The sequence below is a fragment of the Oryctolagus cuniculus genome, chromosome 6 (genome assembly GCF_051225735.1).
Source record: "Oryctolagus cuniculus isolate XC-2025 breed Fujian yellow rabbit chromosome 6, ASM5122573v1, whole genome shotgun sequence".
NCBI lineage: Eukaryota > Metazoa > Chordata > Mammalia > Lagomorpha > Leporidae > Oryctolagus > Oryctolagus cuniculus.
The window spans coordinates 39240709-39267773 of NC_142872.1; the positions used below are offsets into that span (position 1 = coordinate 39240709).

Genomic DNA, 27065 nt, shown 5'->3' on the forward strand with positions numbered 1-27065 from the left:
TTACTTTTCCCCTTGATAAATTGCACTGTACTCATAATTGTAAATGCACATTCACATTTCTTTGTGACTTCAATTCTCAGTATAGTCTCAATGATCCACATAAATTACCAATATAACTGCCCAGCCCTGGCTGTTGTGGTGCATTTGGGGGGCAAACCAGGGGATGTAAGACCTCTGCCTTTCAAGTAGATGAAAATAAATCAATAAACATAAAAAAGCGAGGCAAATTGTGTTGTGTACATAGTGTGATTGGTGGTCCATGTTTTTGCAGTCTATCTTTCTTACAAATTATCCAGGCAGCTAAAGATCATTCACCGATTTACTTGATTTAACATCAGTCTAAATTCTTAAACACCTTGGAAATTATGTTTAAGCTGATTACAAGGTAACACATCATTAATTATTTTAAAAATGGAGGAAATTCAGATTAACGAGAGTCTCTGTGACAAAACTCTTTCTGTGTTTCTATCACATCATCTCGTGCTCTGCATGATGTCACAAGCTGATATGATCTTGTCTATTTTTTCCCTATATGTTGTGAATGTGTTTCCACTCGATGAAAGCACAGTCAAGAGAGATAATTTGTCTTCTTTGTGGCTGGAATGTGTAGGAGATATTCAGCGAATAGCTTTACATGAAGGAGAACATGAACAAAATATTCAAATAATTGCATTAGACAGAAGGGACTGGTCTCATTTTGCTATTTTACAAGTGAGGAAATTGAGGCACTAGTGTTCCTCTAGCTACTGAACAACAGGCACAGAATTTAGTTTTTCTGATTTCCAATCCAGTATATCACATTCTTCCCCACAACTAAATACATATACCTGTGCAGGTGACAAATGAAAAGTCTGTGTAGACAGGATTCATAGTGAGGGTATGTGCTATGGACTGCAGCCTAGTGGGGGGACCCTGAAGCAGTTTCTACTTTAAAACATTTATTATTATTATTTATGAGAGAGAGAGAGAGAGAAAGAAATCCCACTGGCTGGTTCATTCCCCAGATACCTGCAGAGCTGGGACTGGAGTTGGGCCCAAGGCCAGGGTCAAAGCTGGGAGCCAAGAGTTCAATCCAGGTTTCCCACATAGGGGGAAGGAACCCAATCACTTATGCTGCCACCGCTGTCTCCCATGGCCTTCATTGGCAGGAGGCTGGAGTCGGGAGCCAGGGTCTGGAATTGAACCCAGATACTCCGATGTGGGATGTGGGCATCTGAATCACTGGGCCAAAAGTGCACTCCTGAGCAGTGTCTCCATGGAAGCCAGTGTCATTAGCCTACACTTCTATGCAAATTTCCCCTCACTGTCAAGGGATCTCTAAGTGAGCATTGCTCCTGACTGTTTTCTCTTTGGAACACACAGACGCTTCTTGACTTAGGGTGGGGGTCACATCCTGGTAAACCCATCACCAATCAAAAATATTATAATTCAGAAATGCATTTACGATACCTAACCTACCCAACATCATAGTGTAACAAAACAGTGATACACTGTGCAGTATCAACTATTACCCCTCTGTGTGCCTGAGCTCACTACCACTGCCCAGCGCCACAAAGCAGCACAGACTAAACATTTCTAGCCTGGGGAAAGATTGAATGTGTATTGCTTTACACTATGGTAAGGTAAAAATCACAGGTTGAGCCCTTGTGAGACAGGGGTAGTCTGTATTTGTAGTTGAGGACCAAGAAAGTGTAATACTGGGTGTGTGCATTTGCCCTAGTGGCTAACTCAGCAGGGAAAAGCAGGCTGAGTCCCTGTTGGAGTTTAAGTCCCAGCTCTGCTTCCTGACTCCAGCTCCCTGCTAACGCGGATCCTGGGAGGCAGCCGTAATGGCTCTAGTAAATGGGCTCCTGCCATTCTGTGAGATCTGAACTGCGATACAGACTCCACGTTTTAGCCTCAGCCCAGCCCTGACTGCTGCGGGCATTTGGGGAGTAAACCACAGGGTGGAAACTGTTTTTCTCCATCTCTCTGATAAGTCAATTAAAACAACAGCAACAAGAAGACAGTGAAATCTGAGTTGTTTTTCGGTTCTTTTGTGTTACGACAAAAGCTTACTGATGAAATTGGCCGTGTTCTCCCCGCTTCCACTCCAACCCAGCATCCAACCCTCTTCCCTTGCAGCCAAATCAGTGCAGCTGAGACAGCAGGCTTCACGCGGTACACTGCTCATAGGGGACGCAAGCTTTCTGTTTGACTTGCTTCTTGGTTGCAAGGCAAATTGATAATAACGAAATAGCAAAATACCGGTCCACGGCTAACCGGGAAAGGCAGATGCAGCATGGTGGATACTGGCTCCGGCCCTGGCCTCTGCCTTGTCTTGCACGCATTGGGTTACCAGTTGCCCACCCAAAAGAACTCCCTCCGCCTTCCTCTAACCAGGGAAAAATCTGGATTAAGATCCTCCTCCTTTAAGTTTTTTTCTACTATGAAAAGTGTTGAACGAAACTCCCCAGAATTCATTCTGCTTGTATTTAGGATCCCACACTTCGTCTTAGCAGAACATGCTGCTGGGTGACAAGCCTTAGAATGTGTGTCAGAATCATCTCTCAGTCAGTCGCCTTCACGCCCGTGTATGGGATGGGATGACTTCCTTTCTGCAGACCGGATCCGTGAATGCAGGGAGGCGGCCGGGTCATGTCAGGGCCTACTCCATATGGGATTTGGGCCTGGCTGAGTACCCGCGGCTCTTGTTGTGTCCACAGGGGAAAGGAAGAAACCTAAACGCAGCGGGACTCCCACACTCCGCAGGACGCCACTGGGTGTCAAGGCCTGCGCTCCTGCTTTCAGAATGGTAGGAGTGAGTCAAGCCACCCCTGCCAGGATGGCAGCCACCCCTGCCAGGAACAACAGAGCGAGCGGGGCAGGCGGCCGCAGGGTTGGCACCCTGCGTGGGGCTGGGAAGCCTGGTGTCGGCTCGGTGCTGGGCTGTTTATCGTCATCACAAAATCACAGGACGCTCAGGGGCCTATGATGTCATGCAACCAACCAGCTTCGCACTGGTCCTCCCACTGAGGCTGGACGCGCCTTACAGAGAATGAACCAGGTGAAGCCTCCTGACCACTGCACACGCAGCTCACCGCCCCGAACCCACCTGCTGGACTTGCCCTTGTCTAGACGACAGCTGGACAGGACCTCGCAGGGTACCTTTCGGGCCCGCCCTCCCTGTTCACGATACGCAGAGCGGCGGCCCGGAGAAGCAAAGCGACCTATCCAGGGCTAGTGTGCGGTCAGGGGCGAACTTAACGCGAATTCCCGGTGCCTAGGTCCCCGCGCAGGGGGCTTTCCCGCTCACGACCCGCGGGGCAGATAGGGGGAGGAGCCGAGCGAGCTTGCCCGGGCCAGGGGCCGGGGTTTTCCGGGGGCGCGCCCCGGCGGCCGCGCATTCCTGAGCCGCCGCGCGCCGCGCGCGGGTGCCGAGCCACGCGTCCCGGCCGCTCCTGCGCGTTCCCGTGTGTCCGGGTGCTGAGGGGCCCCGCGGGTTCCTGGCGCGGGTCGGGGTCGCTTTCGGCTGCAGGATTTCCAGCGGTCCCGGGACCTGGAGGAGCGCCCACCAGTCCTGTGCCAGGAACTTTCCGCGATCCGGCGGCGACCCGGTCGCGGTGTTGACAGCAGCTCAGCGGATCGCGGTGAGTGGGGCCACCGGCGGCGTTTGCGGGGCTCAACTCCACAGAGCCCTGCGAACTCGCGAGCGGAAGCTCGTGCTGCCCCCTGCCCGGGGTCCTCTCGCCGCCCCTGCGGTGCTCTCTCCCGGCTCCCTTCTCGCCTTCCTCACTTGCTCTTTGCTCCCCCGCCCCGCTTCCCCTTTCTCCCGCTCCCAGCTCGAGTCGCCGCCACCTTCTGCTCACGGTCTTGGGCCTCCGTGGATGCCAGAGCCCCACCAGGGGACGGCTTCCTCCCCGGATTTCCTGCCCTGCCTTCCCGGGAAGCGCGCCCCCTCCTCGAGCCGCTCTGCCGCCCTCGGCCCTCCAGGCCCGGCTCCTGGCCCGAGCACTGGAGGGCTCCGATCTGTACCGCCCAGAGCAGAGATTCTCTGCCGGGAGTGTGGGAGTCCCGACCCGATGGGTTTTAGCCCTGCTGCCGCTGCCGTCGCAGCTACTTCCCTGTTCTCTGCCAGCCTTGTTTCTCCATCTGTGAAACGGGGAAACCATCGTTCGCACGGAAGACGGAAGAGGGAGTGGGAAAGCTATCTTGGTCCTTCCTCTGGCCACCTCTCCTTTACCTGGGATGTAGTTGTGGCAGGTAGACTCCCCGCCTGCCCTCCCATTTCTCCTGGCCAGGGACTGCTAGTGCTTGGCAAATAGTTGGTGCTCAATACATGTTCGCGGGTCAAACGAAACATCTGTGCCAGTGTCCGGGCTCTTACTTTGATACAGCAGCCAGCCAGGCGCCCACTCCTGCTGGCTGGCGCCTGGGGGCTGACTGGCGTCCCTCTTCGGACAGTGACTGTCTAAGGCTTACACACACTGGCCTTCTCTGGTACCAGGGCAGTGGGCACCAGGATAGTGACTGCTAGATGGGATTGGGAAAATCCTCTGAGTTTTTTTTTTTTTTTTTTTTTTTTTTTTTTTTTTTTTTTTTTTTAAGATTTATGTATTTGAAAGGCAAAGTGACACACAGAGAAGGAGAAACAGAGAAAGAGATCTTCCACCTGCCAGTTCACTCCCCAAATGACTGCAAAGGCCAGGGCTGGGCTATGCCAAAGTTAGGGGCCTAGCACTCCATCTGGGTCTCCCAAGTGGAAGGCAAGGGTCCAAGTATTTAGGCCATCTTCTGCTGCCTTCTTAGGCACATTAGCGGGGACCTAAGCTGGAAGCAGAGCAGCCAGGACTCCAAGCAGCCCTGGGATGTTGGTGTGGCAGGCCTCGGCTTAACCCGCTGTGCCACAACGTTGTCCACAGCTTTGAGTTACCTTGACTGAGGCCCTGGACCTCTGCAGCGTGAGGACAGGGGAGGAGACAGGTGCATGCTTGGGAGTGGCCACGGCATTCTCTTTTGGGTTAGGCAGGGCACTCGCCAACCCACTGGACATTCGTAAGACAGCCCAGCTGTGCGGCAGGACGTGATGTACTCCTGCAGTGCGAACGGAAAAAGCCAAGCAGTGTTTCTGCATCTGAGACCTCCCGTTTCCAGCCGCCCTGAGGGCTATGACTCATGCTGTGGGGCTCACAAGTCACGCTCATCAAGTGTCCCACATGCTGACCTCCTTGCTGCTCAGAAGGTCTTGGGATTGTCCCCGTGTGGTGCAGCAGAACCACTGAGCTGTAATGAGAGAGATGACAAGTGACGGACCCTCAGGTCCAAGAAGTGGCAGAGCACGGGTCACGACCTCAGTTGCTTTCCTGGCCATAAGCTGATCCTTCTTTTACTTCCTTTTTTTTTTTAAATTACTTTTTTTTAATGTGCTCTAGTTCTTGTCTATAGATTCAAACATACACAAGAAGGGCCATAGCTCCCAGGAAAGAAAGTCTTCATCTTGGCTGGGCTCACATGGCCACTGCTGGCAGTGGCATCAAAGACGGATACACCTGCTCCCACCCACGGTGTAGACGAGTCAGTGTTGGCACTGCCACACCCTGCAGTGGCCAAGTGTGCTGAATGATGTAATACCAGTTACACATGGTGATCAGTAGGAGCCGGGCATCGTTCTAAGTGTCTTACAGGCATGAACTCGCTTAGTCCTCACGACAGTCTCATTCGAGAGGGCTTGTCACTGCCTTTGTCTCACAGGGGAGGAAACCGAGGGCCACAGTGAGGAGCACCCAGGAAGCAGGTGGCACAGATGCTGGTTGAACGCAAACGGTCCTAGTTCCAGGGCCTGTCCTTTGTACCTCACTGGAATAGGGGGACCCAGGCTTCAGCTCTTGCCTCTGTAGCTTATTTGGGAGAAGGTAAATGGGGCTTTGATAGCTGCTGACCTAGCAGCTCACTAGAGACCCTGATACCCTTGTAACTCGCTAGGAAACAGACAGTGACCCCCCCACCCCAGGGAAGGGAGCACATCCACCAATAAGCCAGGAAGGGGAACAGACCGGAGAGTTGGGATTGCTGGCCACAGTAAACAACAGCAAGGCTCACTCACTCACTCACTGTGTGCCCTTATCCTCAGTACCCATGGACCCTCCATGGACAGGAAAGTCTGTGGATGCTCAAGTCTACAGATGTGTGAATACTCTTGAGATCATCTCCAGAGTACTTATAATACACGACAGAATGTAATTGCTATGTAAATAGTTATTCTACTGTATTCTGTGGAGAATAACAAGAAAAAAGTCTTGCATGTTCAGGAATTTTTAGCAATATTCGTGACCCAAGGTTTGTTGAATCTGAGATGAGAAGCCACAGAGGCAGAGGGCCGACTGCACTGTAAATTGCTTAGTTGTGTATGGATAGAGTATCCTCATTTTACTGATTTCGCTAGCACATTAGCAGGGAGCTGGATCAGAAGTGGAGCAGCCAGGATTGGAACCGGCGCCCATTTGGGATGCCAGTGTTGCAGGCGGCGGCTTAGCCGGGACACCACAGTGCCGGCCCTGGCACTCATTCTTGAGAGCTTGTCCATTCTTTGCCATGAAGTGAGCGGAAGCCCAGCAAGAAAGAGTGACTTACTCAGGATCTAACAGCAAATTCATTTTCTAATGTTGCTCTAACAACTTACCACAAATTTAATGGCTTTACTTTTTTGTTATTATTATATTGTAGATGGAAGTGTAGAATGGGTCTCATGGGAATGAAGTCAAGGTATCATCAGACATGTTTCTGGAAGCTCTGGTGGAAAATCCATGTACTGCCTAATTGAGTTGCTGGCACAATGCACTTCTCATGGCTGTAGGACCAGAGGGGCTGGCTGTGCACTGAGGGCCATTCCCCACTACTGCAGGCCTCTGCATTCCCTGGCTCTCAGTCCCTTTCTCCATCTTCCAACCAGCAGCTGTAAGATCAAGTCCTCACGTCACGTCTCTGTGACCCCCTCTGCTGCCGTCTTCTGCTTTCTGGAGGGCTCGTGAGATTAGGTTGTGTCCACCTGCATAATTCAGCATCCTCTCCTCCTCTCAGAACCCTGATCTGAGCCCCAGCTGTAAAGTTCCAGGTCTCATGGCTCTCTCTGCGTCACGCTTCCTGTTTCAGTCAGTGTTCTGGGGCCCAGCGCATGGACATCTTTGGGCCACATGGTTCTGCCTGCTATCCATGGGAGGCCCTCTTTGGGAAAGTGGGTTGTTCAGGACCCACCGTGAGCCGGGCACTTGGTGTCTGTCCAGTGGCTCCTGCAGCTCTGTCCCGGATCCCCCTGACAGTCCCTGTTTTGGAGCATCTGCTTTGTCAGCCCAGCGCACAGCGGCACTTAGTCATGGCAAGAGACCACGATGCACGCGATGCATGCAGTGGCTTAAGCAGGATGCTATGGATTTGGCCTGGGCTTCCTCTTCTGCAGGGTTTCTGCTGCATCCTAAGATGCGGGGTTTGGCTGGGCTGTGTGCGACGTGCAGTCTCAAAAGCTCAGGCTGCTTCACTGATCTCTTTGAAATAGCCTAGTGTTTTTCCACTTTTCCAGCCACAGAGGAGCAGACACAAACTCAGGCCGAGAACAAGTCTTGGCCTGGCCGTTGATGTGACATGAGAATAGAGTGCCCCACAGGGACCTCGGGTCATCGGAGAAAGGGCTGTGACTGACTGCTCATTTTTGATCGTTTGTGTGCCCTGTCTGTTCCTTCTTTTGGGCTCTTCCTTGGAACAAAGGTCCCTGGTGAAATGACTTGTGCTGGGATGGGAAACATTTTTGTTTTTAATTAAAATGTTATTTTAAAATTATTTTATTTATTTAAGATGGGAGAGAGAGAGACAGAGAGACAGAGAGATTCATTCTGTCCATCCCCTGGTTTACTCCCCAAATGCCCAGAGTTGCTGGAACTGGGCTGGCCCAAAGCCAGCAGCAAGTAATTCAATCTAGGTTTCCCGCATGGGGAGCAGAAATCCAGCTACGTGAGCTGTCACTTGTGGCTGCCTTTTAGGGTGTGCATTGGCAGGAAGCTGAAGTCAGGAGCCAGAGCTGGACATTGAACCCAGGTACTCCACTATAGGATGCAGGTGTCTTAAATGTTAAGTCAATATGCAAATGTTTGAGGGTAACTTTTGCGTAATTGGGAGGAGTGTGCTCTCCAAGAGTAGGTGTGAAGCTGTGGTGGCCGTCTCCTATCAGACTTAGCATGGGGAATACACCTCCCCTTTTATCTGCCTCCCTTATCCTCTTCTGAGAGCAGAGAAAGAAAGGTTTGCAACTTGGGCAACCCCAGCCCCAGCCTACATTCCCACTTCAGTGCCCAGCTCTTGAACACAGCGGGTCAAAACTAGTGTCTGAGCTCCCCAGCTCAGGCAGGTGGGTAAGAGAGACCCTTGGAGAACTTCATTCTGAAAGGGCCAGTCTTCCTCTGCCTGGTGTGTGCGGGGTGGGACAGGAGAGAAGAGGCCCTGTAAATCTTCCTGGATGTACAGAGAACCCAGAGCATGATTAAGCTGGGGGATGTCATTTTATTTTGGAGACCGGCTTTTGACTTTTAGGGTCATTGGGACTTCTGCAGGGGTTCCGAGCTGGACCTCTTTGGCTAAGTTCCAGGAGTCAGACTCCAGTTTGAAATGGCCAGTCTTCTTGTGTGTTACATTTATTGGCACTAATAATGTGCCAGGCCCTGGTAATAGGTGCTGAGGGTATAGCAATAATCAAGGCACGTGGCATCTGTTCTGCTCGTGCTTGCACTGGATCTGGCAAAGGAACGTGTGTTTAGCCTGCTGGGAATAAAAGCCAATCAGAACAAATCAACGAGCAGCAAAGAAGTTAATTTTAGATCCCAAGGAGTATGAAGAAAATAAAAGAAGATGTGAGACCAATTCGGCTGTCGGCTGAGAGTAGTGGGTTAGCAGCCTGGGTCTAGGAAAGGTAATGTTTGATTCGAGGTCTTGGGCGTTGACAGAGTGGCCAGGGGGCCTGCAGGTGGAGTCAGCCCTTGGGACACAGGTCATTAGGTAGTGCAAGCTTCCCCCGGGCTGGTGGGGCCCCTTCTTGGCACTTGGTTAGCCTTCGTTGTGTCCTAAATGCTCTGTTGTTCACTGACCATCTCAACAGCTCCCTCTGAAGCTGGCGCCGTGGTGGGGGCTGGCGGCGGAGAGGGGTGTGTCCTGTAAAGTCAGGGATGCTGACAAACCCATGAACCCAGTCCCCTGGGTACTGTTAGCCTTGTTCACATTTTGCAAGCTGCTTCGGGAGTCACGCATCTTCAGACGCCCTCAGCACTGGTGACTCACAGCTGGTTCTAGCTGCCTCCCCACTGGTCCTTGCCAGGTGGAAAGCAAACGGCCACGGCCCTTGTCTGCTCAGAGCTCCAGAGTTCCGGCCACGCCTGCGGGAAGCCACCTACCTCTAGCTGCCTTTTCTCCCACTTTGGGATAATTAAGCTTGGGCTGCCAGCAGGAAGTCATTGCTTTTATTGCCTTCCTCCTCTGTGAACTCTTTGGTGGTGAAACCAGTTGGCTAACTATTGGCAATCTCTCAAAAGTTAACTGTTAGCTTCGGCTCCACAGGGAGGGTGTGTGATTTCCGGAGGAGGGTCAAAGCCTAGAGCGGACCGTCAGAGGCTATTTGCGCACGAAACTTAACGCTGCGGTTTCCTCTGTTGGACCCAGATCAGTCACGGGGATGGAGCAGCCGAGCAGTCACAGCACTCTAACTGAGGGCAGGGCCTCTGAACTCATTTTTTTTTTTTTTAATTTGAAAGGCAGAGCAAAGGGGAGAGACAGGTAGAGAGGTCTTCCATTCACTGGTTCACTCCCCAGATGGCCACAGTCCACGGCTGGACCAGGCTGAAGCCAAGAGCTTCTTCCAGGTCTCCCATGTGGGTGGCAGGGACCCAGATCCTTGGACCATCCTCCTCTGCTTTGCCCAGGCCATTAGCAGGGAGCTGGATCAGAAGTGGAGCAGCGTGCTTGCTTCAGTAGTACATATACTAAAATTGGAATGACACAGAAGTGGAGCAGCTGGGACTTGAACCCGTACCCTTATTGGATGGTCTCACCCGCTATGCTGCAGCGCCAGCCCCATGACCTTTTTATTAACTTCTTTCACAATCTACATGTCTTTTATTTTGTTTAAAGGTTTATTTACTTGAAGGCATGACAGAGAGAGGGACGGAGAGAGATCTTCATCAGCTTCCCAAATGGCCATAATAGTACAATAACAGGGCCTGGGCCAGGCTGAAGCCAGGAGCTGGGAGCTTCAGCCAGGTGTGTCACATGGGTGGCAGAGGGCCAGGGCATTAGTAGGAAGCTGGATCAGGAACCTGGAGGAGCTGGGACTTGAACTGGCACTCTGATCCGGGGTGCCGAAACACATGCTTAACCCGCTGAGCCACAACGCTGGCCTCTTGGTTTAAATTCTGTGAGGCTCTTAGTGTTTATCAGGCATTGCCCTAACTGCTCCATGTGCCTTAGCTCATGTAACCCCCACAGCACCCCAGTGAAGTCATTACTATCAGGAGTCATCGCTATTCCCCTGTACCGGGACGACACGCGTTCCCAGCTCGTCAGCTACGTAACTTGTCGCTCCTGGGCTCTGTGGCTGACGTCTGTTCTGCTCATCTCGCTTTTGCCCTCCCTTCTCCCGTTTGAATGCCTGTTCTTTTTTTTTTTTTTTTCTTTTTCTTTTTGACAGGCAGAGTGGACAGTGAGAGAGAGAGACAGAGAGAAAGGTCTTCCTTTGCCGTTGGTTCACCCTCCAATGGCCGCCGCGGCCGGTGCGCTGCGGCGGGCGCACCGCGCTGATCCAATGGCAGGAGCCAGGAGCCAGAGGTGCTTTTCCTGGTTTCCCATGGGGTGCAGGGCCCAAGCACTTGGGCCATCCTCCACTGCACTCCCTGGCCACAGCAGAGGGCTGGCCTGGAAGAGGGGCAACCGGGACAGAATCCGGCTCCCCGACTGGGACTAGAACCTGGTGTGCCGGTGCTGCAAGGCGGAGGATTAGCCTAGTGAGCCGCGGTGCCGGCCCTGAATGCCTGTTCTGTCTAAGCCCGTATCAAAGCCCTCTTTTTTGGTGAAGTCTTCTGTTGTGCTCAGGCAGAAACAGCGCAATGAGGATGACTATTTTTCCGGGCGTCTGTTGTGTTCCAGGGTGCTTTACTCAGTTTCCCACTGTATCCTCACAGGGAGATGCTGCAGTGTAGTAGGTTTAGTACCCCTGCTCTACCGATGCAGAGGCTGAGGTTTAGCGGTTTTCAAATCATTCGTCCAGACCCTTGACTTCAGAGCTGGGCTCTTGCCACTTCTTTCTTCTTCTCCAACAGCAAGTGGTTTGCGCTTGTGGTTCAGCCTTCTCTGCTTAGTATTGCATGCAGCAATTGCAATTATGTCTTTTTCTTCAAGAAGACGGTGAGCGCTTCAAGGGCAGATCCTGTTTCTCTCTCTCTCTCTCTCAATACCAAGTGTTAATCATAGTGCATACATGTTTATTGAATTAGACTGGATTGCTAATTATATCAGACTTGGGCTGCAGGGTTAGGTCAGTTTAACCAATCACTTGGCTGGTTGATTTAAAAAAATCATGACTATGGGTGAATCATTTACCATCTTTGTTGGTAAAGCACAGACTTGGCCCAAGTCTGGGATGCCTACAGGCACGCCTTTTTTTTTTTTTTTTTTTTTTTTTTTTTTTTTTTTTTTTTTTTTTAAGATTTTATTTATTTGTAAGGCAGAGTTACAGGGAGAAAAGGAGAGACCGAGAGAGATCTTCTATCTGCTGGTTTATTTCCCAAATGTCTGTAACAGCTGAGGCTGGACCAGGCTGAAGCCAGGAGCCTGGAACTCCATCAAGGTTTCCCACTTGGGTACAGGGGCCCAAGCACTGGGGACATCTTCTGCTGCTTTCCCAGGCGCATTAGCAGGAGCTGGATCGGAAGTGGAGTAGCCAGGACTTGAACTGGTGCCCTTATGGAACACGGGTGCTGCTGGTGGTGTCTTAACCCACTGTGTCACAGTGCTGGCCTCTTGGGCTCTTTAATCATAACAAGAATGGATGTTTATAGATGCTTACTCTGCGTCAGACAACATAAAGCACTTGTGTCGCTGTCTTGGGTCATTCTCCCAACTCTGTAAGGCAGACACTGATTTTCCATTTTTGATTCTGTTTTCAGTGGAGTACGTGGAAGCATGAGGAAGTTAAAGCCACTTTTTCAAGGTAGCTCAGCCAGAAAGGGATCACATTTAAATCCAAACAGAATGGCCCCAAAGAGTCTGGTCATTTTCTCTGTTTTTGTTTTGAAAGAGAGACAGAATGGAAAGAGGCAGACGGAGATCTTACATCTGCTAGTTCGTTCCCCAACAGCTGGGGCTGGGCCAGGCTGGGAACTCAAACTGGGTCTTCCATGTGGGTGGCAGGGACTCAAGTACTTGAGCTATCACCTGCTGCCTCCCAGGGAGATGGAACTGGAGCAGACGGGGGCGGGACACACACACACACACACACACACACACACACACGTGAACCCAGGCACTCTAATATGGAATTTGGGCATCCCAAGTGGCCTCTTAAGCGCTATGCTAAACACCCACTCCTAGAGTCTGGGTTTTTAGCATTGCTCTGTAGTGTGAAAGGAAAAGGAAAGAATTTTTCCACATCCCCTGTTGTTTCCAAATGTTCCCTCCACATGGACGGATTCCCAGGGCCCTACCAGCATCTAGGATCTTTGTTGACTAGAGAATTCCAAGGTGTCTGCCAGTAACCTGTACCCTCGGGTAGAGCACTTTGTGTTCTGTATGGGAGAAGCAGGAGGGAGCTGTGCTGGGTAAAATCAATGCTGGGGCAGAGCTGGAGGCTGATCCCTGTGCCATTCCTCCCCAGCCCCGGTGTGCATGTGAATCTCCCACTACCAGTAGGATTCTAGTGTTTCTTCTTGCTCCTCTATGTTCTTACCCACAGTAAGGAATGCAGAACTGGCAAGGTTCATGCAGTTTGGGCCTTAGGCCAAAGGGTTGAAGCGCAAAAGTGGAACGGTATATATCGGTGGTTCTGACTAGGTGCTTCGTGTGTGTGTGTGTGTGTGTGTGTGTGTGTGTTGGATCCTGGTAAAACAGCTGCCTCACCTTTTGTGAAGTTGGTTAGGCTCTGTGCCTCCAGAAAGCCCACCAGCAATCACATAGCAAGACGGCACTGTCAAGAAAGTGGCCAGCACTTTGCTTCCAGCTCCCATATATTTTTTAAAATATGTTGAAAGGCAGAGTGACAGAGGGAGGACAAACAGAGATAGAGAGAGACAGATAGAGAGAGACAGGTATCTTCTATTAGCTGGTTCATTCTCCAAAAGTCCACAATAGCCAGGGCTGGGCCAGGCCAAAGCCGGGAGCTGGGAACTAAGTCTGGGTCTCCTGTGTGGTGTTCAAGGACCCAAGGACTTGAAGCATCACCTGCTGCCTCCCAGGGAGTGCATCAAGCAGGAAGCTGGATCAGAAGTGGAGGAGCCGGGACTCAAACCAGGTGCTCCAGTGGGACATGGGCATCCTATGCAGAGGCTTAACTGGTTTACCAAACGCCTGTCCCAAGAAGTCCTGATCTTTGTAGATTATATAGCTCCTCTTCTCTAAGTCTGGAATGGCCTTCGGTCAAAAATAGGAAGATCGGACGTGGATCCAGAAGAGAGCCACAGTGCTGGGAAACTCTGTGCTTATATGCAACTGGGTCAGCGTGGACTCTTGGGAGGTAGCTAAAGTGGGTGCAGTGGTGAGCCCAGGGTCAAGGCGCCCCAGTTTGTCTTCCCTGAGCCTTAGGATCACTGCTTGGTTAACCTCTGTCAGCTGTAGTGTCCACAATATCATCCCACAGGAGTTTATTGTGAGGGGTTAGCAAGTTAAGGGGTGGGACCAGGCCAAGACAGTACTTATGTTTGTTTAACCAAGATGGACAACACAGATCCGTGCAATGACTCAAATAAAATATTTTTATCAATTTAAACACATATAGTTTGTGAAACAAATGCTAGCTTGCATGATCCTGTGTTTGAGGAAGTCTGGGTGGTTTCTGGGAATAAAAGAGGCGTAGTGAACAACTGACGGTACTTCTTTTTTTTTTTTTTATGACAGGCAGAGTGGACAGTGAGAGAGAGACAGAGAGAAAGGTCTTCCTTTTTGCCGTTGGTTCACCCCCCAATGGCCAGGAGCCAGGTGCTTCTCCTGGTCTCCCATGCGGGTGCAGGGCCCAAGCACTTGGGCCATCCTCCACTGCCTTCCCAGGCCACAGCAGAGAGCTGGCCTGGAAGAGGGGCAACTGGGACAGAATCCGGCACCCCAACCGGGACTAGAACCCGGTGTGCCGGCGCCGCAGGCGGAGGATTAGCCTATTGAGCTATGACGGCGCCAGCAGTACTTCTTAAGAGAGTGTCTTGCGTATAGCAAGTCCTTGAGACAGGGACGAAGGGATCAACATCCCGAGTATAGTGTGTGTTTGGGGAAACTCACCCACAAATAAGAACAACATTGCCCTAGAGGAGCATGCTGCTTGCTAGGGAGTCTTGGGGTGGGAAGGTGAATATAAGCTCATGCTTACTGCCTGGAACTCAGCATTTCTAAAACCACCAGCTTGGGGCCAGTGTTGTGGCACAGTGAGTTGGACAACTGCCAGTAACACCTGCATCCCAAGTGAGCACTATTGCAAGTCCCGGCTGCCCCACTTCTGTTCCAGCTCCCTGCCGATGCACCTGGGAAAGCAGCAGCAGCTGATCCAAGTACCTGGGCCTCCACCACCCACGTGGAAGACCTGGATGGAGTTCTGGGGTCCTGACTTCGGCCTGGCCCAGCCCCACCTGGTTCACAGGGGAGTGAACCAGCAGATGGAAGATATCTTTCTATCTCACTCTCTCTGTGTAGCTCTGCCTTTCAAATAAATAAAATTAATCTTAAAAAAAAAAAAACCCTGCCAACTTGTGGGAATTTTAATTTATGAAATTTATATAGGATTTTTTCTTATAGCTAGAAAATGTGCTACATGACAGGACTGGCCAAGGGATTTTGAGTTGCTTAAGAAAGATGGTTCCAGAAGTGAAATTTGGGGCTCCCTGCCCAGCACGTGGGTCATCCCTTTTAGTGCTTAAGTTGGATCAAGTAGAGTCCAATTTTTTTCCTCGTTTGGAGAAAACTACATTTTTTACACTCTTACACTCAGTCTTGTCAGTGCATATAAAATAGTCATTTTGGGGTTACTGGCTTTTCTACTAATTGAGCTGCATTGGTTGGCCCCTGTGGACTGAGGCGGGGCAGTGACAGGCCCTGGACACAGGAGGGCCTCTGATGGGATGGGATGGCGTGGATGGGGCGCAGGCGTCTCTGCTGTGGAACCCAGGGTGGCGTGAATGCAGTTTCTTAGACAAATGTTCCTGGCACCTGTGTCAGAGTCCATTACTCATGAATGGGGTAAACAGCAGATAAGTTCCACCTGTTCACAATGACAGGCTTTCAGGCCTGACTGCTGTTTTACTTCCCATGGTCATAAAAATGTGGTATTCTTATCAGTGATGGGCTTAAATTTGTGACACTAATGGTCTGAGTCATATTCCAATTTGAATCATTAATCAGAAATAACAAGCAATATATCTGAGAAGCAAATGGCTCTATGACTATTAATCGAGTGTTCCAAGAAACAGGGTGTACGCACTTGTAAGGAGCCAGTGCACCCGGATGCCAAACGGGGGTCAAACAGAAGTCAGCTCGCAGAAGCTTGCCGTCCTGCTTCTTCTCAAGCGAAATTTTCCAGCCAGCAATTAAAGATGCCAAACGTATGATTTGCTCAGTTCTTATTTTGGGGATAAAATTTTCCTTTGGTAGTGGGGAGAGGTAAAGACGTAGGACTGAGGAGTGCAGAACAGGGAGGTAGAGCTCCACCTCTGGCCACCTCTGTGGCTGGCCATGGCACCCTGGCAGGGCCTTCGGGAGACATCACAGCTGTGGATGACTGTTCCCCGGAGCCCACGGAATCCAGGGGAGGCTGCACAGCTGAGCCCTACCATGGACTCAGCAGGCTGCACCCAGCAAGGACGCCTGACAACAACAGCAGCTGCCAAGTTATTTTCTCAGATTTGTTTCTAGTTAGAAGGACAAACTGCTCTACTTTCATACCATGTGAACTCTGTGTACTCTGGCTTCGTGCTGTGTTCAGCTTGAATTGCATATGTGCAGGGGATGGGTGCTTAGGGTTTGCAAGGATATTTGTCCAGCCCTGCCGAGTGGGAGGGACTGCAGGCCCCTCTCCCCAGACTCTGCACTTCTACCAGAGTGGCTTTGCTTTAGTCTGTTTTTGTGGTTGGAAAATCATTTGTGAAAGATTTTTTTTTGACAGGCAGAGTTAGAGAGAGAGAGAGAGAGAGGTCTTCCTTTTTCCGTTGGTTCACCCCCCAAGTGGCCGTCACACCTCAAGTGGCCACTCTGGCCGGGGCATTGTGGCCAGTGAGCTGGGTGCTTCCTCCTGGTCTCCCATGCGGGTGCAGGGCCCAAGCACTTGGGCCATTCTCCACTGCCCTCCTGGGCCACAGCAGAGAGCTGGACTGGAAGAGGAGCAACCGGAACAGAATCCGGCGCCCCGACCGGGACTAGAACCCAGGGTGCTGGCGCCTCAGGTGGAGGATTAGCCAAGTGAGCCATGGCACCGGCCATTTGTGAAAGATTAATATGGAAATGGTGTAGGACACAGGACAAGTTTGATTTATGTTTCTCCTGGCTCTGTTTTTTCTGTTTTAAAGCTTTATTTATTTATGTGAAAGGCAGAGTTACAGAGATAGGGAGAGAGACGGCTCTTCCATCTGCTAGTTCGCTCCTCTAAGTTGCTGCAACAGCCAGGGCTGGACCAGGCTGAAGCCAGGAGCCAGGAGCTTCATCCAGGTCTCCCACGTGGGTGCAGGGGCCCAAGCACTTGGGCCATCCTCCGCCTCTTTCCTAGGCACATTAGCAGGGAGCTGGGTTGGAAGTGGAGTAGTGGTCGGCACTGTGGTGTAGAGGGTTAAACCTCCGCCTGCCTGCAGTGCTAGCATCCTATATGGATGTTGGTTCAAGTCCCGGCTACTCTGTTGTAGGCATTTGGAGAGTGAACCAACAGATGGAAGATCTCTTTTTCACTTTCTCCGTATTTCTGTCTTTCAAATAAATAAATATTAAAAAAATAACAAAGAAAAAGAAAAAAGGAAGTAGAGCATATGGGATGCCAGTGTCACAGGTGGCAGCTTAGTCCAATATGCCACCATGCTGGCTCTTTTCTTATTTTAAAAAGATTTATTTGAAAGGCAGAGTTCCAGAGAGAGGGAGAAGGAGAGAGATCTTCCATCTGCTGGTTCACTCCCCAAATGACCACAACAGCAAGGACTGGGCCATGCTGAAGCCATGAGCCAGGAACTCCATCTGGGTCTCCTACAGGGGTGCAGGGGCCCAAGGACTTAGGCCATTTTCTGCTGCTTTCCCAGGCCATAGCAGAGAGCTGGATTGGGAGTGGAGCAGGCAGGACTCAAACTGGAGCCCATATGTGATGCCGGCACTTGTAGGCGGTGGCTTTGATATGATGTAATGTCATCTTCATTTATTTCCAGGAATGTTTGAATTTTTCTTTTGATTTCTTCTATGATCCACTGTTCATTTAGGAGCATGTTGTGCAGTTCATGTGTTTGCATATGCTCTATGAGTTGTTGATTTCCAGCTTCATTCCATTGTGGTTGGAGCAGATGCATGGTATAATTTTGATTTTTTTGAATTTGCTGAGACTTGCTTTATTGGCCTAGCATATGGGCTATCCAGTAATAAAGACTCCCTTGGTCCCGCCCCCCCCCCCCAACAAAGAAAAGTCCAGGACCAGATGACTTCGCTGCTGAATTCCACCAGACATTTAGAGAACTAACTCCAATTCTTCTCAAGCTATTCAACATCGAAAGGGGGGGAACCCTCCCAAAATCCTTCTCTGAAGCCTGAATCACCTTAATTCCTAAGCCAGAAAAAATACAACAGAGAAGGAGAACTATAGACCAATATCCCTGATGAACATAATGCAGAAATCCTCAACGAAATATTAGCTAATCAAATCCAATAACATATCAGAAAGATCATTCACCCTGACCAAGTGGGATTTATCCCTGGTATGCAGGGATGGTTCAACATTCACAAATCAATCAATGCGATACATCATGTTAACAAATTGAAGAACAGAAACCATATGGTTATCTCAATAGATGCAGAGAAAGCATTTGATAAAATATAACACCCTTTCATGATGAAAACTTTAAGCAAATTGGGTATAGAAAGAACATTCCTCAACACAATCAAGGCAATTTATGACAAACCCATGGCCAGCGTCCTATTAAATGAGGAAAAGTTGGAAGCATTCCCACTGAGATCCAGTACCAGCCAAGGATGCCCTCTCTCACCATTGCCATTCAATATAGTCCTGGAAGTTTTAGCCAGAGCCATTAGGCAAGAAAAAGAAATCAAAGGGATACAAAATGGAAAGGAGGAAGTCAAATTGTTCCTACTTGAGATGACGTGTTTCTATATATAGGGGATCCAAAAGACTCCACTGAGAGACTAATGGAACTCATAAAAGAGTCTGGTAAAGTGGCAGGATATAAAGTCAACACAGAATAATCAATAGCTTTTGTATACACAGACAATTCATGGCTGAGAAAGAACTTTCAAGATCAGTCCCATTCACAACAGCTTCACAAAGAATTGAATACCTTAGAATAGCTTTAACCAAGATGTCAAAGATCTCTACGATGAAAATGACAAAACACTGAAGAAAGACATGGGTCTGGGTCTAGCTTTCACGTTCGTGACTGCTGGCTGTGGATGAGCCAGAAGCCTAGGTCCTGTACATGACAGGTTTTGCTTATGAAAGTCGGCCAGGGAGATTATGTATTCCTGGCATGGAGTCCCAGAGACAGTTTGATGTTAATGGGTTTACTGGAAAGGGCTTTTGTGGGGTTCCTTTGGCCTAGGGCAGACTGGCTGTTGATGTCATCAGTAGACCACAAGGAATGAGTTCCCCGCCCCTGAGCCCCTGTAAGCGCTTGTGTCTCCTGTGACTCATGCTGCCGTGTCTCAGACCTTGGAGAAAGTGACTCCACTTCTACGGCAGAGTCAGGGCCAGCTGGTGCCTCTCCCGCCCTGGCAGGCCCCAGCCTGAGAGTGCTGCCGCCCCGAGGAGCCTTGGCGAGGCGCCCGCTTCACCTGGAACCGGTCGGATCTGACCAGCCTGCCAGCCGAGCTCCCAGGTAGCAGTGCTCCAGTCTTGATGCTAGAAAGGGCCTTGGAGAGCTTAGAGATTGCGGGGTCTAGGGGTTCCCAAACCTGACTGCGTGTTCAAGTCACCTGGGTAATCAGGACAAAAGGTCCCCTCTCTTGGCTGATTCACCAAGTCTGGGTGGGGACCGGAAATCAGTGTTGTTTATGCTGTGTGAAGTGCTTCTCATTTGCTGTGACCACTGACCTAGTCTCTTAACTTAATTTTATTTGATTTAAAAATTATTTTTGGGGGGCCGGCGCTGTGACGCAGTGGATTGAAGCCCTCACCCGGGGTGTCGGCATCCCATGTGGGCAACGGTTCTGGTTCCGGGCTGCTCCTCTTCTGGTCCGGCTCTCTGCTGTGGCCTGGATAGAGATAGAGGATGGCCCAAGTTCTTGGGCCCCTGCACCCATGTGGGGGACCCAGAGGAGGCTTCTTGTTCCTGGCCTAGGGTCGGCATAGCTCCAGCCATAGCAGCCATCTGGGGAGTGAACCAGCAGATGGAAGACCTCTCTCTGTCTCTACCTCTCTCTGTAACTCCGTCTTTCAAATAAATAAAAATGAATCCTTAAAAAAATATTTTTTTGGGGGAGGGGATGTTTAACCTAGTGGTTAAAATCCCTGCCATATTTCCTGGGTTCCAGTGCTGATTTTGCTTCTTCTCCTTTTTTTTTTTTTTTAATTTATTTGACAGGTAGAGAGTTATAGACAGTGACAGAGAGAGACAGAGAGAAAGGTCTTCCTTCCGTTGGTTCACCCCCCCAAATGGCTGCTATGGCCAGCGCTGCGCCGATCTGAAGCCAGGAGCCAGGTGCTTCCTCCTGGTCTTCCATGGGGTGCAGGGCCCAAGCACTTGGGCCATCCTCCACTGCCCTTCTGGGCCACAGCAGAGATCTGGACTAGAAGAGGAGCAACTGGGACTAGAACCCGGCGCCCATATGGGATACCGGTGCCACAGGTGGAGGATTAACCAAGTGAGCCACGGCGCTGGCCCCTCTTTTTTTTTTTTTTTAAGATTTATTTATTTTACTTGAAAATCACAGTTACACAGAGAGAGGAGATGCAGAGAGAGAGAGAGAGAGAGAGAGAAAGAGAAAGGTCTTGCATCCGCTGGTTCACTCCCTAGATGGCCACAATGGCCAGAGCTGTGCCAATGCCAGAAGCCAGGAGCCTCTTCCAGATCTCCCACATGGGTGCAGGGGCCCAAGGCCTTGGGCCATCTTCTACTGTTTTCCCAGGCTATACCAGAGAGCTGGATTGGACATGGAGCAGCCGGGTCTTCAACCGGTGCCCATATGGGATGCCGGCACTGCAGGTGGCGGCTTTACCTGCTATGCCACAGCACAGGCCCCTGATTTTGCTTCTGATTCCAGCTTCCTGTTACTGCACACCCTGGGAGGCAGTGGTGATGGCTCAAGCACTTGGGTCCCTGCCACCTGTATATCCTGGCTCCTGGCTTGGGCCTTGGCTCAGCCTGTGTGAACTAGTGGATGGGAGTGCTCTCTTTACTCTCTTTTTCTGTGTCTTCTCTCTCTCTGTCTCTCTCTTTCTCTCTCTCTGCTTCCCAAAGATTAAGAAAATAAAAATTATGTATATATCTATTTCTCTTTTTTTAAAAAAGATTTTTTTTTATTTACTTGAAAGGCAGAATTTACAGAGAGTGAGAGGGAAAGACAGAGAGAGATATTTCCATCTATTGGTTCACTCTCTAAATGGCTGCAATAGCCAGAGCTGGGCTGGTCCAAAGCCAGGACTTTCTGCCGTGTCTCTCATATGGGCGACAGGGATCCAAGCATTTGGGTCGATTTCTTCTGCTTTCCCAGGCACATTAGCAGGGAGCTGGATCAGAAGTGCGGCAGCTGGGACTTGAACTGGCTCCCACATGAGATGCTGGCACTGCAGGTGGAGGCTTTCCTGCTATGCCACAATGCTGGCTCCGTCTCTCTCGTTTTAAAGATCTATCTATCTATCTATCTGAAAGGCAGAGTTACAGAGAGAAGGGGGGGGAGAGAGAGAGAGAGAGAGAGAGAGAGAGAGAGAGAGAGAGAGAATGAGAATGAATCTTCCATCTTCTGGTTTACTCTTCAAATTTTCCCAACAGCCAAGGCTGGGCCAGGAAGCCAGGAACCTGAAACTCCATCCTGGTCTCCTGCATGGGTAGCAGGGGCCTAAAAGCTTGGGCCACCTTGCACTGCTTCCTCAGGTGCATTAGCAGGGAGCTGGATTGGAAGTGGAGCAGCCTGGACAGGAACCCACACTCATGTGAGATGCTGGTGTGGCAGGGGGCCACTTCATCCACATGCCACAACGCCAGCTCCTGTCTTTATCTCTTTTAAACAGAGAATTGTAAAGAAAAATTGGCCCAATCCCATGTTCCCTCCAGCCCGGTCGTCATAAGAAAATGAGTGCGGTTCTCCTTCCCCTCCATCGGGGATGCTTCCCAGGACTGCCAGTGGGCGCTGGAACTGCAGATGCTACCAAACCCCTGTACCTACTGCCTTTTTTTTTTTTTTTATTTGACAGGTAGAGTTAGTGAGAGAGAGAGAGAGAGAGAGAGAGAAAGGTCTTCCTTCTGTTGGTTCACCCCCCCAAATGGCCACTATGGCCGGCGCGTTGCGCCAATCCGAAGCCAGGAGCCAGGTGCTTCTTCCTGGTCTCCCATGCGGGTGCAGGGCCCAAGCACTTGGGCCATCCTCCACTGCACTCCCAGGCCACAGCAGAGAGCTGGACTGGAAGAGGAGCCACCGGGACTAGAACCTGGCACCCATATGGGATGCTGGTGCCGCAGGCAGAGGATTAACCAAGTGAGCCATGGTGCCAGCCCCCCTACTGCTTTTTTCCCTAATATACAGACTATGACAAAGCTGAATTCTTAAACAAGGCACAGTAAGAGCTTAGCAACAGTAACTCTCACATGATGAGAACATGCCATTATAAAAGCTATGTGCATGGGGCCTTTCTTTCTCAAAAGACGTTTCCATCCTGTGCTCACCCTCCTCTTGTTAACCACAGGTAGTGAAACCTCAGAAAGCAAAGCTGTGGATAAGGGGAGACTGCTGTAATGTGTGCTGATATTTAGAAAATTCTAATGGTTAGAAGCATGAAGAATAACGAGCAAACACCTCTCTCCCTAGGCCAACTCCTCAAGGGTGACATTCATAGGACTGCACTCTGAAAATATTTTTTCATGTACAAGAGTACTTCAAAAAGTTCATGGAAAATATTTATTATGAAAAAGATTTCAAACTTTTATGGCACCAAAATAAACATCTTTTAAAAATAAGCAACCTCCCCCCCCACACACCCACAAAAGGCAAAAGAAAATTAACAGAACAACCCAAAATGTCAAGGCAGTTAGAAGATAACTTGGAGGGTTAATCTTTTTAAATCTACAAATCAAAGGTTTTGGTTAATAGATAACTGGCAAGCAGTGGTTTTCTGCCGAGGGCTCCTACGAAATAAAAATTCCAAAACAGAACCTGACTCAAACAGAAGCAGGTCTAGTGCCCGCAGCAGGGGATGTGAGAGGCGCGATGCTCACACGTTTATGTGTTATTAACAACTAGAGCTATCTTATGCATTCGAGCTGTGTTAACGCCCTTGGAAATGGAGAACTCACCGTGGATGACAGTCTACAGCACGGGGCGCTGTGTGTGCCGTGTGTGGGTGCACTCTAGGGGGTCAGGGCACCCACACATCTGCCACGAGTCGGGCCCGAGATCCTACTTTACAATGGAGTTTCCCTGCTACGCCACAGCACCAGCTCCATATCTCACGTTTTCTTTATCCATTCATGATGATTCTATAACTTGGTTATTGTGACTAATATTGAAATAAACATGGGAGTACATCAATCTCTTCAATATATTGATTTCAAATCCTTTGGATGTATACCCAGATGTGAGAATGCTGAATCATACAGTAGCTATATTTTTAATTTTGGGGGAAACGTCTATACTTTTCTCCACAATGCTGTATTAATTAAATGAGTTAATACTAGCAGTATTCTTGGAACAATTCTAAATGTGTAGTAAGCACTATATATTTATGAATTGAATGGTTGAATACATGAAAGTCATGGCATGGTGTCCCATTATATGGATACACCCTACTTTATTTTACTACTTGCTGACGGTTTTGGTTGGTCAGTTGCTATAACAGATGATGCAGAAACAGGCCTGTGTGTTTATCTGGGGGTCTCTACTTTGGGTACAGTGATCAATATCTTACTGAGGGTGCTAATAGTGGGCATGGCATCACAGGCATTAGAGAGGAAACGGTAGTGATTAGCTAAGAGGAGAAAATAGGACTAGAATTTGGAATCTTATATGGGACCTGGCATCACCGAACTACAAATCTGAGATTTGAAAGAAACTGCAGGAGGGTGTTGGTGCCAGCCTGTGCCTTCTGGGATGGGATTGTATCACATCTGTGCCCTGGGAAGCCTTGGGGAGCCACGGTGAACTCACAGGGGCGAGGGGATGCTGTAGCACCCTTCAAGATTCTTGACAGAAATAGAGGTACTGGGTGTCTCCCAGCTCAAACTCCTAGCTCAAGATAGCTTACAGTTCGACATTAATACCATTACATTCCTTCTGGTGATGTTATGTCTTCTGAAGTTGAGTTTTTGGTGGTGGCTGTGACATGGCACGTGCAGTATAAACATTAATGTGGAATAAAAAGTGACAATGGCACATTCCAAAGTTTGAAAAGTTGTGCATTGCCTAAGAGGTGCACGTGTACTCTTGGTAAGTAATTGGTTAGGAATTAAATAACATTTTTTCTTTCAACTTTTGTGTATTATTTTTCAACTACCAAGTTGTTAGGCCTCAAATAGCTGCCAAGCTGTTAGAACATGCTTCCATGGGGGCGGGGGGAAGCCATTGTAATGCATAAGCTGTACTTTGGAAATTTATATTCATTAAATAAAAGTTAAAACAAACAAACAAACAGAACATGCTTCCAAGTGGTTTGAACCTAACTGCTTAATAAATAAAACTCTTAGGGACTTCTTTTGGCCTGGGGTGCTGTGGAAAAATTACCAAGACTTAAGGATGCTGTGAAATGAAAAATGTTTGGGGACAACTGAGTTAGGTCTTTATTCATTTGAGTTCTTTTAGCTGCCAGGGAGAGACACCAAATGGACACTGTCTTAAGCAAAACAAGAGAATTGTTGGCTTAGGTTTCTGGAATGTCCGGGGTTGCGGGTGGCACCAGGCTTGGCTGGGATCAGGTGCTCAAAGTCAGTCATCAAAGCTCCATCTGTCTCCCTTTCTCTTGGGCAGTTTCTCCACAGCAGGCAAGAAGCCCTCAGGCCCATTCTTTCCAGGCTCCTGTCCTTCCAATTTAGCAATCCCAGCAGAAGGAATCAACTTCCCACCCAGCTTTTGCCTGAACCCCTGGGGAGGACTTGGGTGTCACTTGGCTGTCCCTGAGTGTGGCCATGGAGATCTGTAACAGCCAAGCCTAGGTACGCCTCCACACCTGTCCTCAGATGAGTGCCCTTCCCCCAGGAAGGACTGTGTCCTCTTACCAGGAGAGAACACTGGAACAGCCAACTTCCCACTTTTGGGTGAGAGAACAGACTGGTAGGATGGTAGTTTATTTTCCTTACTCCTAAGTGTAAGGCATAGGATAGCAGTTTAACAGCTAAGCATGGAGGCTCTGTATTCCCTGCCATCTGAGTTCACTTCCTTGGTCAAGTTAATGACATCTATGTTTTTAAGGCTGTAGAGTCATCACCTGTAAAATGGGTGTAATTGAAGATAAAGGCCAAGAAATAAAAATGGACAGAAATTAGAGTCCCAGCCTGGCAGGTTTGGTGCTTAAGATGAGACTGGATGAGTTAATAGACATAAACCAGGGCCAGAGCTGTGGTGTAGCAGGTAAAGCTGCAGCCTGTGATGCCGGCATCCCATCTGGGCACCTGTTTGAGTCCTGGCTGCTTCACTTCCAATCCAGCTCCGTGCTTATGACCCAGGAAAAGCAACGGAAGGTGGTCCAAGTACTTAGGCCCCTGTACTCAATGGGTCGAGACCTGGATGAAGCTCCTGGCTTCAGCCTGGCCCAGCCCCAGCTATTGCGGCCATCTAGGGGGTGAACCAGTGGATGGAAGATCCCTCTCTCTGTGTCTCACCCTCCTTCTCTCCCTCTCTCCATCCCTTCCTCTCTCTCTCTCTCTCTCCTCCCCTTCCCCCCTAATTTTGACTTTCAAATAAATAATTAATCTTACACAAGAAACAGACACAAAGTGCCTGGCACAGGCCTGGCGGTAGAAGGCCCTGAGTAAATGAGGCCATTGTCATTACCGATCAGAGAACAGTAAAGCTCGCACATCCGGTAAATGGCCCAGCCTCTGCCTCCTGGAGGTTTCCCTCCAACTACGGAGGCAGCGAGAGGGCACACCATGGTGACTTCCTTTCCTGTCTCTTGCAGAGCAAAGCAGCATGGATGCTGTCAGCCAAGTCCCTGTGGAAGTCGTGCTCCCCAAGCACATCCTGGACATCTGGGTCATTGTCCTCATCATCCTGGCCACCATAGTCATCATGACCTCCTTGTTGCTGTGCCCCGCCACTGCAGTCATCATCTATCGCATGCGGACTCATCCCATCCTCAATGGAGCTGTGTGAGAACCCGCCCTGTGAGGGCCAGGTGGGGCATGAGGACAGGAGTCCCCTCCGAAAGCCTCTCCCTGTCCTCTGAAAGGCAGCGGGAGGGCCCTGGGGACTGGGACTTAAGTTCCAGTGTTGGTTTTGCCCCTGGGCTGCTGTGTGAACCTGGCTGAGGGACCTCACTCTGTGAGTTCCAGGTTCCTCGTCTTTCAAGTGGGGATCATGGTCCCTGCCCTTCCTACCTCATAGGGTTGTAAGAAACAAATGACTTAGTGGAGGTGAAGACTTGACGAACAGCAAAGCCATTGCAGGGATACGAGCCTTACGCTGACTGCGGAAAAGCTTGGAAGAACCAAAGAATCTAAATGCTAACGGTGGCCTTCAAGGTGGCGAGGGAGACATGGGAGGTAGAGCAGGCTTGGCCAGTGCCCCCCACCCCAGGTCAAACAAGCAAAGGGCACCCTGTCCTCATTCCAAGGGAACCGCAGAACATTGAGTCAGTTATTTTCTTTGAGATCATTCCTCAGATTTTCTCCTTTGGCAGGGAACTGAGAATGGCAGAGGGAGGGAGATGAGTAGAACCTCAAAGAATCTTAGAATCTCTACCCCTATGCAATCTGGGGGAGGGCTCTGCCATTTCTGGGGCAAGGTCAAGGGAGTTGGGGTGATGGGCTTCTTGCTGTGCTGGAGTCTCATGTGTCTGTTAACTTTGACATTCAGGTGATGCTGGAAAATGCAGAGCGGCTGAGTTCCCTGCCCAGCACTCAGGATCTGCAGACCCTATGCCCTGCAGTGCCCTACACTAGAAGGGCTCTGTCCCTGTGCCCCCAGTCCCTCCTGCTTTAATTAGCTCCACGTGTATCCCCTCTGTCCCACCAGCACTACAGCCAAGCCCAGGTCCCTGCCTTCTAAGAGATGTTCCCAGGACTGTTGGAACCACCTCACAACAATGATGTTTCGTTTTGATACTATGATTTATATTTATGTAGAGATACTTCTGGGACACCCAAGCTCTTTGATGTCAAAAATCAGGAGCATCCTGGCATTCATTTATTAAATTATGTGAGAAGACAGCACAGATGTAAGGATATTGCTGTGTGAAAGTGATACTTTTACTTTGATGTCATTGATGTGCACAAGCGATTCCCAATAAAGTGCTGAAAAGAGCA

General features: G+C 49.8%; 1 protein-coding gene across 3 annotated transcripts; it reads left to right on the forward strand.

Moving 5' to 3' along the window:
* The first annotated feature begins 3454 nt into the window (after window positions 1-3454).
* SMIM3 (small integral membrane protein 3) lies at window positions 3455-27065 on the forward strand. Of its 3 annotated transcripts, none has more exons than XM_017341197.4 (3): window positions 3455-3629; window positions 25721-25936; window positions 26617-27065. In XM_017341197.4, exon 2 carries the CDS (start codon window positions 25732-25734, stop codon window positions 25912-25914), a length of 183 nt encoding a protein of 60 aa, XP_017196686.2. In that variant the 5' UTR covers window positions 3455-3629; window positions 25721-25731; the 3' UTR covers window positions 25915-25936; window positions 26617-27065. The 3 variants fall into 3 exon arrangements, with proteins under 3 accessions (XP_017196686.2, XP_089192219.1, XP_069932435.1); XM_089336093.1 differs by having other exon boundaries at window positions 25721-25910; XM_070076334.2 differs by lacking the exon at window positions 3455-3629 and adding an exon at window positions 19140-19274.